The sequence below is a fragment of the Silene latifolia genome, chromosome 9, assembly GCF_048544455.1.
Source record: "Silene latifolia isolate original U9 population chromosome 9, ASM4854445v1, whole genome shotgun sequence".
Taxonomy (NCBI): Eukaryota; Viridiplantae; Streptophyta; class Magnoliopsida; order Caryophyllales; family Caryophyllaceae; genus Silene; species Silene latifolia.
Genome location: NC_133534.1, coordinates 203,862,639 through 203,877,904, shown reverse-complemented (window position 1 = coordinate 203,877,904; position 15,266 = coordinate 203,862,639). Strand labels below are relative to the sequence as shown.

Here is a 15,266-nt window from a genome sequence, read left to right as displayed (position 1 = left end):
TTTACTCATTACAGTACAATATTGACGATTATACCCCTCATATTGTCCCTCTCTCATTCTCTTCTCTAACTTCTCTCTTAATCCATATCTCCCCTAATTTCTCCTTCATCACCGCTATCAACCACCATCATCAACCACCTTATACCACCACAAATAATTTATTTTACAAAAAAATAATAATTCATAAAGCAAGTGTACTACATTTGCAATTTTCAAATAAATAAATAGATAAAAAAGAAAAAAAAAAAGCAAAAAGCAAAACTTCACGTTAACACTTTCACCCCCACCACTACCAGCAGCCACCGGAAGGACACCCAGGATCACCGACGGCCAGCCCTCGTGTCTGTCCCCTCGCCGATGTCCATTTACCACCATTTCCTCTACCTTCTTCTCCTTCCCCCTCTACTGCCTCTGGCCTTGCCCCCACACCCCCGCCGGCCACCGAAACCCGTATACTAGCCCTTTAGTCGGGGATGGGCAGGCAACCATCACCAGAATCATTAACTATTCATTATCAGTTAAAACAAACCCTAAATAATTTTTAACACAAAGTCTAAATTAATTATAAAAAAGTCATTAAAACTGCACGCAAACAATTAATTTGATTCATTGTTACGAAATTAACGTATTAAAACTCGTTACATACAAATTATCATCCATTATTCTGCTTAAATTAAGAGGTTATAGAATTAGGAAGGGAGAGAATCGGTGAGGGAGGGAATTAGGTTGGTTTTTAGGGAAGGGTATGAAATGTATAAAGGGTAAAATGTACTGAAATGAGTAAAAATTGTACTGCGAAAATAAATTACGAATTGAAAAAGTTGGATATAAAAGAGAGTAATGTTAATTTCATCTAAATAATTAGGAATTTTACTTTTAAAAATAAAATAGGTGATTAATTGCACATTAAAATAAACTTGTGAGCGATTTGCTATATTTTCCAATTGAGAACACAAAACCTTCAGTCGTTGTTTATATCTGTATTTCGTTCTTCTCTAACCTTCCCCTTATTTCGTTCCTCGTCGTATCACCACTGGCGAACAACCACCTTTATTACGACCCTTCTTTTCTCTCTAATTTGAGGTATAAACCCTAATTTTTAATTCGACTTTTTTTTCCTGTTTATATATATATAATTGTTGCGCTATTGTGTTTATATTGTAATTTGATTATCGTAAACACAATATTGGAGAAATTTAATCAGGGAAGAATATTGAGACTTTGAAGATGAAGTTTGGATTATCAATGATGTGTGCAATTCGGATAAGTTGGTATACTATTTACTAGGGATGCTGTGGATTATTCGATTACTTGTTCTCCGATGTTGGTTTTTCTATATCTGATGATCGTATACGCTGTTGTTGTATAATCACTCAATCTTCACAATCGAGATACCCGTGTTTTACAAATTAGTTTCCCTTCAGATGGGCCATTTTGGTCTTCTCCAAAAAGACGGGATTTGTGACCATTTTACAGCGAAATGTGACCACTTTTTTACCATAGGCTGTAAAACTAGCCGGACCATTGTGGTTAGTTACATTTGACAATAAAGTGGCTACAAAATCCCGTCTTTTTAGAAAGACGAAAATGGCCAGTCTTAAATAAGAATTTGTGGTGTTTTACATCTTGTAGCTTTGTCATTTTCTCAAACCTATCTAATCTTATGTCAAAGTTGTAACTTGTAATTGGTGGAAATAATTTTTTTTTGCAAATTATTGATATTTTGAATGCCGCTCTTTTTCCAGTTACATGTAAATAATCACCTGGATTTTTACTTCTTCTATTCGTGTACATAGATATAGTTTGATTTCCAATTGACAAGCTTCGGAGGTAAGTTGATCGACTCGGTGGTTCTGCAAACAGGATGCCATGCCCTTTTTCCTAGTTTGACCAGTAAAGGGAATTGTTTGTTGGCTAGTTAGTTGGTGCATAATTCTTCACAAAAGTACTTGTCTATCTTGAGAAATTGTGATGGTCTGATGGGTTTATGTGGTCTAAGTATTCCGCTGCAAGGGAGGCCATGTTACGACTTCGGTGTTTGGTTCAACATGGCATAACAGTGTGTTTGTGCATCCATTACAGGAAAGTTTTGCAAACATCTTGATTCTGAAATCCCTGAAAGATCATACCAAGGACTTTACAGGGTTGCCCTCTGCAAACGTCGCAAGAAATGGATGGTCGCTATGGTCCACAGCGTGGATGGGAAAATAACAGCGTAATTGTGGTTTCCTTTTTAATCACCTATATGGGATATGGGTTGATAATACATACGACTATTAGGGCCAATATGATTGGTCATTTTTCCGGCATCTCACCATTTATGAACAATGAGAGAAAGCCATGATTGAGGATATGGAATGGATATCCGTCTCTTGTACTATGACTGTCTTGCTGACATAACTTATTCTCTTCCCTCCACAGGCATTGGAGGCGTATGGTGCTGTTCACGAACCAGGTTATCGGTGAGTGTTGCTGGTCTTTGAAACAAGTGGGATGTTTGTGTCTCGTACTCATTTTCATTTCTCTTTTCACCTTTTCCTACATTGTTGGGGATACACATTGCTTGCGTCTGTTGATTTTTACACGGCTTTCTTTATAAATGTGCCATTTGGTAACTAAGCATGCTTATTACTTAATGCAAATAATGATATGTCCAGTGTTTTTGTTGCATTTTCTGGTCGATTTGTTCCATGCTATATTTTTGTGGCAGGGGTGGTGCTGCCTATGACGACAGGAGGTTTATAGATGATAGGCTTCCAAGGGATAGTGCTTACTCAAGGGGTGCATTTAACCGAGATGTTGAAAGGGACAATTATGCTGCCCCTCCTGTCGGCGTGTGGCCTGAATCAAGACGAAGAGATTATGAAGAAGAATATCCACTTGAAAGGGAGCCTAGAAGGCATGACAAGTCATACCTCGAGCCTTACCATGAAATTGATGATGTCCATGGAGGTCACAGGTACAAGCAGACTCATAAAATGATAGCTGGGTATGACTTGCATGTTTCTGACTACAGAAAATCTGGATCTGACAGGTCTGGAAGATTTGGAATGCGTGACCGTGATGAGTATCCTCATGATGATTATGACTATAGGCATCGCAGGGATAGTAGTCGTGAGAGGGATTATGATTATGGTAGGCATCATAGTCATGATTCTGATTATGATAGAAGCAGAAGAGATGGAAGCTGGAGGAGGCACGATTCACGTGACCGGGATCGTGATCGTGATAGGAGAGAAGTAAGCCGTGAAAGGGATTTAAGCCCCTATAGAAGGCGTGATTATTCACGTTCCCGCTCCCGTGGTCGTGAGGAACGTTCTAAATCAAGGTCACCTCGAGGGCGCAGTCATGGTCGTAGTTATCGTGAAGATAGTTATGATGATCGAAATGATAGATCTGAGAGACGTAGAGACCGTGAGGAAAAACGGCGTGATCATTATTCTGTGGTATGCTATTTCTGGATCCAAATTTGTATTATGTCCATGTGTTTCTGAAGCCAGGGCTCCTATTGATTACTGATTGCTGTTAGGCGCCTTCTGCTACTGTGGTCGTAAAGGGTCTCTCTCAAAAGACTACTGAAGAAGATCTTTATCAAATACTTGTAAGGGACATCACTTATGGTATTTCAGAAAATATCTGCTGCTTAAAGTCTTTAACCTCAAATTGAGCCGTTCCTTTTCAGGCTGAATGGGCCCCTCTTCGCCATGTTCGCATCATTAAGGAGCGGAATTCTGGCGTTTCCCGTGGTTTTGCCTTTATTGATTTTCCTTCAGTGGTAAACTGTATTTCAATATCAATCCCCGTGTATTCTTCATCATCTTCATTTTCGTTTATAGTCATAGGGAATGTAATTGTGCCGTCACAGGATGCAGCACAGGCAATGATGAGTAAAGTAGGAGCTGAAGGTCTAGTAGTAGATGGAAGGGACCTGTTTTTTGAGTACAGGCATGTGCTATACTTCTGGCTTTTGGCACTATTAGTTCCTGTTGTGTTATATTTGGTGAATTTAATTTTACTTTCCGGGAAAGCTATCATTTATCTTTCTAGTTATATATACATTGATGATTGTGGTATGGTTTTTATGTTTGTACTTTGCCTATCTTTCTGTCCCAAGAAATTTTTTTTTTTTTATTTTAAAATTTGTACTTGTGAATGAGAGAATTTTACGCGGTGAGATTTTGCTTAGAATAGATTTGATTCCTTAGGATTATAGTATTTCTACCGCTTTGGTTCAAGCGTACTTATTGTATTTTTGATGCCATGTTTTGATGCAGTAGCAAGCCAACTGGATTGGTAGGGGGTCCCTCATATGGGCAAGATGGCCCGAGATCCTCTCATAGCAGCCACAGAAACACCACTATACCATCTGACTGGATGTGCACTATCTGTGGGTGTGTGAATTTTGCTCGCAGAGTGTCTTGTTTTCAGGTTTGTTTTCCTTCTCTTGTCTCACCCTATGGCTCTCATTTATCATTATGTTGCAAATCACAAAAGATGCTGATGTTGGCGACAGCATGGTTTTGCGTGATTTAGGCACTTAAGTGGTCCTCTTTGACTCGATTTTAGTCCATTTTATGTTGTAGCTTGTGTCGTTTTGTTACAAGTTCAACATCTTAATTTGAAAACCAAATTAACTTTATCCCCAACCTGTGATTTATCGTTTAAGTGCTTTTAATATTATCTTGGAGATATAATTCTTTGAGCATTACATGTCTGTTGATCTATATAGTGCTGGAGTGTGGAGTTGTAATGATCCCTCTTTTCTTCTCTTGGTTTTTTCCCTTTTTTATAGAGCATTTTGTCTCTAGAACTGAAAAGTAAGACTACAAGTTTCTTAGAATACTGGGAGCTGTTAGCATCTCGCTAAATGGGTAGTCCATGTTATATAATTGCAGTGTAATGAAAGCCGGACTGATGATTCTCCACCAGCTGATCTATCATCTTCTAGTCATGCACCATCGGGTAGGAAAGGATCTGAGGCAGGTTGGTTCTAGTTGTGGTTTATGAATGTCTTAATGTTAGTTACCTCAGTTTTGTCTGATTAACAATGACCAGTTGACCACAAGATAGATATTCCTGGTTGTCCAATACTGAAAATTGCATTGAGAATTGCATTTGACGGATGGCTACTTCGTAATAAAAAAAAAAGAGCAACCATTTTTCTTTATTCCATCATAATCTAGAACGAAAAATATTGAGTCCTTGGCTCCACGGGAAACAATGGAGGACCTCAATTTTGCTTGAATCATTGAAGGTTGACTCAAAACTTTGCAGGCCCTACTCATGTATTGGTGGTGCGTGGGTTGGATGAGAATGCCGATGAGGAGATGCTTCGCTATGAATTCTCTAAACACGCTCCAATCAAGGTACTTAGGTTGATTTACCAGAATACCAGCTAAGTGTCTCATGTTCTCTGATTTGGTCTTTCAGTTATGCTTACAGAAGAGTTGCCTCCTTTTTGCAGGATCTTCGTCTTGTTAGAGACAAATTTACCCATGTTTCAAGAGGATTTGCCTTTGTGCACTTCTATTCAGTATGTTATTGATTACGACCTTATGCGTGCAATTTTTACCCTCTCCTTTTTTGTTACTCATTTTCATGTTCTAACCCCCCCCCCCCCCCCCCCCCCCCCCCCCAAAAAAAAAAATCCATTTACCTGACACTTTCTAGAATTTGAAGCACCACGCTTTTGATCCCATCCAACCCCCTTACTCTGCCATATGTGTGCCTTTCTGCACTGGGGGTAATTTGGTGTTTTTGAGCATCTATAATCTTATTCTTGTTTTTTTAGTAGTTGACTTTTGCTTTCTCAACTAAGGTCAATTATAAGGAGTGTTTGGGTTATATAGGTAAGAATGTAGCTGAGGTGATTTAGCAGTTAGAATTGAAAACATCACTCTTTAGATCTGGAACAAAAGCTGGACGCAGTTTCATTTTGGGTCATCTGGAGGCTAAGGTTAGATGGTTTGTTGAACGAGTTGGAGTTTGTAGTTCAATTTGTATAGTGAAATGCATTTGAGGTGTAAAAAAATTTACTCATACAATTAAGTCTAAAATTGATTTTTTTAATAGAATTTAAGTCATTTGTTTGAACAAAAACAATTTATATTCAAACAACTATTTAGAATAGGAAGACATATACATCCTTTGTTTCAGTCTCTTTTTCCACTGTTTTGGGGAAGTTGTGTAGTCTAACACTATTCCAAAGAGAGAAAAGACAAAAAGTAACAATATCTTAATCATTGCAAGTGCTGTATAGGACCAAACTGCCTTTTTTAAATGTAAAATCAGGAGTACAATTTTACTACTTAGTCAACCGTTACCTTAGTTTTAAAGAACAAGATGTCCTTTTCGTATGAGGTCTTAACTCTCTTTGGCGACACAGTTCGGATGATGATGTTCCTGTAGTTCCTTTGATTTTGTAATTTTATTTCATCATTGCCTTGGTTTGAATAATGAAGCCTTTAGATGCTTTTATTCAGCGTAAGACTTTCTGCAATTGTTACGATATTTACTATTGCAAATTTGTAATTGATAGATATCAATGTTAATTTTCCTAACTACCATGCGTTTCATCTTTATAATACCTCTATCTTTGTTGTCAATTTAGCCAATTGCCTCGTCATCATCTATGTTATCTACCGAGTATTTGGTTTGCTTTTGTCTGTTTCGAGAATAACATGGTCTTTAACTTCTGCAAAAAATATAAATATTCTGCCTGTCACCTATGTCATTTATGATCAGTGTATGTACTCAATCTTGATCTTGCATAACTGATACTCCCTCTATCAATTTGGATTCACGATATTTGACCCTCTATAAGTTTGCATATGCGCTCGAGTCTACTCATTACATTTCCGTTTTGGGGGTAAATCTTTATTTAAAAAGGCAAATTTACCATCTGAAGTATGTGTCTTTCAATGTCCATCCACCTGCACTCTCCATTCACTTGACATATATATCCTTCGCACTTGCCAAATTCTTAAAACTTGCCCATATGTAAATGTAATAAATACTCAAATCCAAATGAATGGAGTGAGTAATTTTTTATCCAAGCCTACTGCAGCTTCCCATGCCTAGTACCTATCTTCTGTCTTCAGTAATTACTGGTGAGCTGGGTTGTAAATCACTAACAACAGATGACAAGGGATTCCAGCTGAGTAGATTGTTTATCAATGGAGCTGTGTTTTCTTTTTGTTTTCTGATTACATTGTTATTTCACTAGTACAGATCCCGCATGCATGCGCGGTATATAAATCTTTTACATTTTAATGCAGTATTTATAGAACTTAAATTGATGCGTTATTAATTCCATATTTCACCCTTTTTATTTTTATATGAAAAAAAGTGGAAAACTTATTAAGAGAATTGAGAGAAGTCATACAATGTGTATTTAATTTTTTTTATCACAAAACTAATGATTTCAATTTATATCTCTTCTCAAATAATTTTGATGAATTTTTTATTAGTAATTTATAATTTTTAGATTTATACCAGTTTTGTTATATTTTCATTAAACAAATGTAATTTAGAGTTTATGGAAGATTATAGCGATTAAAAGATTAAAGAATTATATGTTGATGAAATAATAATAACTTATTAAAATATAGTCTTGTTTCCTTATTTAAGGAGATTCCTTTTGGAGGGAAAAGTTGTGAGAACACTGAGAAGTTTTATTCTCTTAGTATATAGGAGATTGTGATTGAGGGGTTATACTGGTCTGTTTTTACTAGTGGAAAGGATCCAGTGTAACCTATACTACTGGTAGAACAGTTCTTCCTTTCTATTACTCAGTCTCGAGCTCTTGCCTTATTGCTTGGCGTGCACAACACTTGTCCAAGACTCAGGCAAGATGGAGTAAAGTAGGTTTCATAGTGGTGGAATTGTTTTTTCGAGGTTCCTCGCCATATTTCATAAACTAGAAACTAGTTTTCGTTGACCCCCTCTGTAAAGCTTCCGTGAATGTGATGCAGTCATTGGTTATCAATTTATGCTACAGCCTATGTTATTTCGTTAAATTCAATGTGTCTGAAACCCTTGATTGTATGACTATAGTATATGGTTGGCTTTAGTTCTCCCTAAGTTCAACCCATCAGGAAGTAATTAGTGCTTAGTTGTTGCTGCATGTGCTGCTTTCATCTCAGTAACTGATTGACTATCTGACTGATTTGACTTGAAACTGCTCCTATATTGATCTCTCGTTATTTGCGTGGGCTGGATGATCGTATTCTGACGTGTGGGCATTTAGCATTTAGGTCTTCATCTTGCTGCTGTGTATGTCTTGTGTTTCTAGGTGATGCTTCAATAAAGTTATCTCATTGTTGTACAGGTGGAGGATGCAACAAAGGCCCTTGATGCAACAAATGGGACACCTCTTGAGAGGAATGGTCAGATCTTACGCGTGGCATATGCTAAAAGCATTCTTGGCCCTGGAACTGGCCTATCTGGGCAATCAAGCAGCCTTGCTGCTGCTGCAATTGAGGCTGCAGCATTTTCTCAACAGGTAACACCATTGTTAGAATGAAACTTAATTTTGGGAGTTTGATCATTGACATACGCATCTAGCTGAAATGTAGCTATTGAAGTCTAATGCTCAGCTAGACCATTAGAATTCTTCCTTCTCCTCATTCATTGAAAATATGTTCGGAATTGGGTGATTGACAAATGGCTGTGTGGACCTTTCATCCTTCATGTCTCTTGTAGTCAATATTTTTTTCTATTCAGATTTGAATTTTCGTTTCCGTATCACATTTCCTTATCGTTATGTTTTGCATCCTTATCGTTATGTTTTGCATCCTTGCCATTTGCTAAATGTTCCATTTTTTTCCCTAATAAATGAGGATAGCCGTATTTTTTTTTTTTGTAGTCCTATCCATGATTACTTGCTTTTTTGGTTATTATTTTTGTGCATGAATGTATGCCCTTTTGCAAGCACACTGGCCCCTAAATAGTGAGCTGGCAAGAAGCATTGTAATGGTCACTAAATGTTGGTCTGGCATGTCTATTCAGTACGATGCTGTTGGGTGGGCTCCCAAGGAATATAATGCAGATGATAAATCTAATGGAAACCAGGAACAAGGCTCGGAGGTTGCTAGTCAAAAAGAAGGATCTGCCCCCCAATCTGGTTTCGTGTGGGATGAAGCATCAGGCTATTATTATGATGCTGCCTCTGGTTTTTACTATGATTCAAATACAGGTGTGTGTATTCAGTTGATTTTCACTATTTTGACATACTTTCTGACAGATTGTCATGATGTGTTTTCCATTTTTCATGCTTCAAACTTTTTAAGGGTGTGATTCTGTGAATTTATCAGCATAGTTATGATAGCATTAAACAAGTATACAATGACAAAAAAAACTTGGTCCCACATGCGTCAGAGCTTCTAATAAAATGTGAAACCTACATTTGAGCATAGACTATGAACTTGTAATTTTTACGTTGATGTCTTTTGCGGATTAGATCGTTATTTGGGAGTTTTTGTTCTCAGGTTATGTTTTTCCTTCTATTCAAGTATAATTTTTTTTTTTTGGTTCTTGAGTAGCCCTAAAACGTAATGCTTTAGCTACTAGTGTTACTTTAGCGGTTTAGCTAGCCACATTCCTTGTTATAGCTGTCCGACACTCTGACCTGTCCCTGTGTATCTACCCTTCTGTGAGAAGTCATTACTTGGTATCCCAAAAGTCGAAGTCTGAATTAAAATTGTGGAAGCTGCTATAATTTTTTAAAACAATTACAAATGGGAGTATTTTGGGTATCACCCTTCTACTGCGTGCTTCTGCTGTATCCTGACACTCATAAGCTTTCAGGACTATACTATGATGGTAACAATGGGATATGGTACACTTTTGACAATCAAACTCAGCAATATGTTCCCTGCACTGACCAGAACTCAAACAAGAAGTCAGAGAAAGAATCAGATGCCCCTAAGACAGAAAATAACCCTAATAGAAAAGTAGTTATTTCGGCTCCTGCAGCTACGATAACGTCTGCTGAAAAGCCTGCTTCTCTTCCGGATGCTGTCCAGGCTGCTGCATCAGCTGCATTAGCTGCCGAAAAGCGAGAGAAAGAGAAATTAAAGGAAATAAAACTTGCCGCAAAGAGCAGTATCTTAGCCAGCAAAAAGAAAATGAGTAATGTTTTGTCAATATGGAAGCAAAGGAGTCACGAAGGCCAAACTCCTCGTGTGGCGCTTGATGATGGTCAATCACCTACCGTGGCCGATGATCGTGGTCCAAGCTCAGTCTCCGCTTCCTTTAAACCAAAAATTGTCGGGGCCAAGGAAAATGCCAATATTCAGGCTGCGGTCTTGGAATCTGATAGCAATCCAATTAAGCCTGTCAGTAACAACTCTAGAGGTGTCTTAATGGGAGTAATCAGAGGATCGGGAAGAGGTGTTGTCAAATCTGACACCGTTTATTCAGGAACCACAGATGGTTTGTCCACCTCATCATCTCTATCCAGCTCAGCTTCATTTGCTGCTGCAAATTCTGATACGCAAGGAGGGGGAACCTCATTCAGAACTGACGTGTCCGCTCTAGGTGGATATACGCCACCCTCTTCATCTGTTGGCAAGAGAAGGTTTTCTGAGACTCCCGTGCAGGTGGTTCAGCCAGTTTCTGTTCAGAGTCAGTCAGCCTACCGCGACCGTGCTGCCGAGAGACGTAGGATGTATGGTTCATCCTCGTCTTTTGTTGATGATGATCTTGAGGCAGGAGAAGGAAGTAAGCAATGATTCTGTTTTTGAATTATTTATTATCTGTTATAATGAATCCTTCCTCCTGATTTCAGGAACCTAGGGTTATAAATATTAGTTTAGCACTGTTGCTACTTGCTACTCACTATTAATAATTGGACAATTATATACTCCCTCCATTCATGTTCAAACACACCGTTTTCTTTTTTGACACACAGTTCATGAGCAAAGAGAATTTTCCATGTTTTTTGCAATATATAAGAAAATATAGTCACGCGAGATCTTGTTTGATTCGCAGTTAAGAATATTATAAGAATACCATACTTTTATATATTTTAAAATGTAAAATTAAAGATATTTACAATTGTGCATGGCAAGTGTTTAAATGGTAAATGGCGTGTTTCGAGTTGAATGGAGGTAGTACAAGGCAGGAAGACAGTAGGGGTAAGACTGGGATTGTTTTCATCTAGTTTTTAGTGGCCCCTAGAGTGAGATAGTAGTCAACTTACAAAATATGTATCTGAATCTTATGAGAAATGTTTGTCTAGTTTAATTGTTACATGTGTGGACTGTGAAGGAGGGAGGTTGGACATGAAATCATCCTGGACTATGGGTTAACTGTCGGGGTTTCCTTGGTCAAACTAATTCGTGTGGAAATGTCTTGACTTTTGATTTGGCAAGATCACGACGAGAGGTCGCGAAAGGTTTCATCAGAATTGGGGGCTATGCCATTCCCACCTGGTGTCGGTGGCCGTGGATCTGCGGATACTGCTGCACAGACGTACGATGTAATTACACCTGACAAAGCCCTCGATGAGAGCAATGTCGGTAATAGGATGCTTCGCAACATGGGCTGGACCGAGGGATTGGTACTTTTCTTACCTCATCTATATATATATATATAACTTGTCCTTGTTTATGCTAGTTTTGTTTAGGAAATTATACAGTGCTCTTTATTCCGTCATTATTCTCATGAGGTGGAGGTTATGGAGGCCAGCTGTTTTGTGATAATCATTTTCGAGTGTTCTAACGTAATTCTGGATGTTGGTTCTTCTTGTTTGGTATGTTGAACTGTAAACAGGGCTTAGGAAGGGACGGTAGTGGGATGGTGGAGCCTGTTCAGGCACAGGCATTCGACAAACGAGCGGGTTTGGGGACTCAGCAAAAGAAGGTGGATCCGACCCTAGAAGTGCATCCGAGTGATAGTTACAAAACCCTAATTCAGAAGAAAGCATTGCAGAGATTCCGAGAGATGTCTTAGAACATGCCGAGCCATTGTGAACTGTCGAAGTATGTAATTGTTTCCCTGCACTAGTTCTCTGAGCGCCGACATTTTTTTGTTTGTCTTCTTTAGTTATTAGTTTTAGGATTTTGGTCTTAGAAGCTGTTCCAAGGAGCTCTGCTTTTACTTTCTCCACCTTTTTTTTAGTATTTAATTGGAATCAAAACAAGTTGTTAGTTCGATACACACATTCTCCGTATCAAAACTGTTGAGTTCTCTTTCAATGAACATAGAAGAGCAGAAAGAATTATTACGGGTAATTTTGAATGTCCCTTGTTCTCAGCAAGTGTTCAGGACAAATATGCATACAAACATGGTTGACAGAAATAAAATACTCCAGTATTATCAAGGATATAATCAATGAAGCTCTAGATATGCTTTAAGCTTTCTGCACGTAGACGGTGGACTCCATACAAGATCCCTGTTGGAAAATGAATCACTGTGTTTATAATGGTTATGAACTTTATGAATAATATTAAAGGTGGCAATTGGGTTAGTCGGGTCATGTCGGGTTATATCGGGTTCGGGTCAGATTGGATCAGCCTACCCTTTCGGGTTGAGACGGCTTCATGCCGAGTCATTTCGGGTCAAATGCCGTGTCGGGTCGGGCCATTATCAGGCCCTGTTACGTTATGGCATTACTTCAAGTTTTGACCATTAAATTTAGTTTTTAACCATTATTTGGTTTAGTTACTTCATTATTAAGCTAAACATATCAATCGAAACATTAAATCACTTTCATTTTGATCAATATTAAGTGTAATAATTGTCGGGCCATTAATTTAATCGGGGTTAATATCGGGTTGGGTCAAAATCGGGTCGGGTCTGGGTCACTGATTATCAGGTCGTGTCAGGTTACGGGTCGTCGTCGGGTCGAGTTAGCTTTAGGTCACAAAATTCCCGGGTTCGGGTCAGGTCAGACTTGTCAGCTCTACTTATGATCACGTAAACCGAAGGGAAATATGCATTTAATTTAAGTATATAAAATGAGTTCAAAGGTAAGTTGTTAATTTAATACTTGATATTATTTCACCTTAATATAAAGAAATTAATAAAAGATCACAATAGCAATATTATTATATGAAGTATTAGGTAAAGCTTATACTCCATAACAATCAATCAATACTATCAATACTATATAGGGTTATTTGATAGGAATAATCCAAACTATACCTCGTCTTCTCCAATTAATCCAAACTTCAATTTAACTCAAAATAAACCATGCTATTGCCCACCTTCGCTCATATTGCACTTGAGTTATTTTTTACCTATGAAATCAGGTAACCGAACAGGTCACCCTATTTTTTTCCCTTCATCCTCCTCCAACGGTTCAACCTCATTCATCAACAATCGCCATCATCAATTACCAGTCCACCACTTATCTGGTATCCTAACCCCACCTACCCAACCACCTTTCCTCTTCATCAACCATTTACACCACCATATTTTAACTCATCGCGATTCAATTTCAAAATCGCAAACTCTAATTCGTCAATACAAATTCACAACCTTGCTAATTTCTCACATCATACAAGAAATTAACAATAAGACATAAAAACCGAGAAAAAATATAGTACTGGGTTTCATAAAACCAGTAAAGAGATATGAACAAAAACATTGCTAAAATTCTTAAAGTAGGTGAAACAAGAAAACCCAAACTCTTGTCATCTCTAATATCCAAAAGTTGAGCACTTGAATCATCCTTCAACTTCGTAAAGGAATCAAGGGCAAATATGAACTTGTACTTACTCAGGTGTTTTTGCAATAAGGGAAGATCAATTAAAATGGGTCTGCAATTTCTGGCTCTAGAGTGTAAATTTGGAGAAGACCGAAATCCCTGTTAAAATAGGGGAAGAAATGTGGGGTTTTAGAGAGGCTACATAATGTACAAATGGAGAAATTTGATTATTAATATTGAGATTTGAAGATGTAGAAAGTGAGATTTGAAGGGGATTTTGACGAGATTTGTTGTTTTAATTTGATTTTTGACGAATGTTTGAATTGAATTTGGTGGTGATTTGAAGTTAATTTAAGTTTGATGTTGTGGTTAGGTGAGAAAGGTTAGGTGGTTGGTGGTGGCGGAGTGTAGCCAAGGATAAAACTCAGGTTAGTTTGGTGGTGACGGAGTGAGGAAGGGGCGTCGGTGGTTGCACGCAGTCCGGTTGCAGAGAGGACGGAGGGAGATAGTGTGATGGTGGTTTTAGTGTTTGTGGTTAGTGATGGGGAAGTCAGTAGCTGGAGCCAGGACCCAGGAGGGGATGAATTGAAAAATTGAAGTTATCGCATGTTTAATGATTTTAGATTTTTTTTTTAAGTGTGACTTAGACAATAGGTATCCGGTTACTTGTAGCATTGTGAGAAAAATGAGGGTATAGTTCAGATTATTCTAGGTTAAAATATAGGTTGGATTAATATGAGAAGATGAGGTATAGATTGAATTATTCCCATAAAATAACCCTACTATATATTAATTCCAGAAACCAAGGGATTTCAATGTAATTAAAGAAAGTTATACAAATTAATTATACTATATAGTTTTAAATCACTAGCACCGTGTGATGGACCGATTATGGGATCTCAATGCAAATATTATATAGTTAGGGTTAAAATTAAATTTTATAGAAGCTTGGTAATTTTTCTAAACATGGTCAATTTCCTTAAAATAAAACAATTAATTAAGATGGTCAATGTCAATTTCCTTAAAATAAAATAATTAATTAAGATGGTCAATTTCAAGGAGACTAAGAGAAAGAAGATGTCTGGTAATTTTCCTAAATATTTATAGAGACTAGAAGATGATCAATTTCCTTAAAATAAAATAATTAATTAGTATAAACATACACACATATGGTATTAATTATTATCATCATAAAATTATATATTAAATTTAAAATCTGTGCAATTTTATTAAAATTTATAGTTTATTAGATGTATAGAGATGTTAATTATTTAACATACAAAAATATAATAAGTAGGTTATATATATTTCAAGTTAGATTCCATAATATATAATATTGCATAATTCTTTCGTTTTTTATTTAATGCATATATGTAATATGTTTATATAAATATATAATCCTCTCAAAATTGCATGTCTAAGTAGTAAAAGTAATTTCGTCAATAAAGAAAAGAATTGTAGTAACAGTGAATATAGTTATATGATTTTTTTTTTGGTGAAAAGATATAGTTATATGATAGTAATAACTCATTTGAATAGTAAAAGTAGTAACAATGTTATCAGCGAGATTAGTGAAAGTGGTAGAAATAACAACGAGAGTAGTGAAATAATC

General features: G+C 37.2%; 1 protein-coding gene across 5 annotated transcripts; it reads left to right on the top strand.

Moving 5' to 3' along the window:
* The first annotated feature begins 925 nt into the window (after positions 1–925).
* Positions 926–12,236, top strand: LOC141600377 (SUPPRESSOR OF ABI3-5). 5 transcript variants are annotated; one of them, XR_012524298.1, is made up of 17 exons: positions 926–1,083; positions 2,083–2,215; positions 2,422–2,462; positions 2,711–2,959; positions 3,035–3,446; positions 3,530–3,601; positions 3,683–3,775; positions 3,866–3,945; positions 4,275–4,428; positions 4,896–4,983; positions 5,275–5,366; positions 5,465–5,533; positions 8,330–8,503; positions 9,010–9,196; positions 9,808–10,722; positions 11,272–11,563; positions 11,776–12,236. XR_012524298.1 is itself a non-coding variant. In XM_074420605.1 (17 exons), exons 2-17 carry the CDS (start codon positions 2,171–2,173, stop codon positions 11,953–11,955), a joined length of 3,039 nt encoding a protein of 1,012 aa, XP_074276706.1. In that variant the 5' UTR covers positions 926–1,083; positions 2,083–2,170; the 3' UTR covers positions 11,956–12,236. The 5 variants fall into 5 exon arrangements, 3 of the variants coding, with proteins under 3 accessions (XP_074276706.1, XP_074276707.1, XP_074276708.1); XM_074420605.1 differs by having other exon boundaries at positions 11,376–11,563; XM_074420606.1 differs by having other exon boundaries at positions 943–1,083; positions 4,278–4,428; positions 11,376–11,563.
* The last annotated feature ends 3,030 nt before the right edge of the window (positions 12,237–15,266 follow it).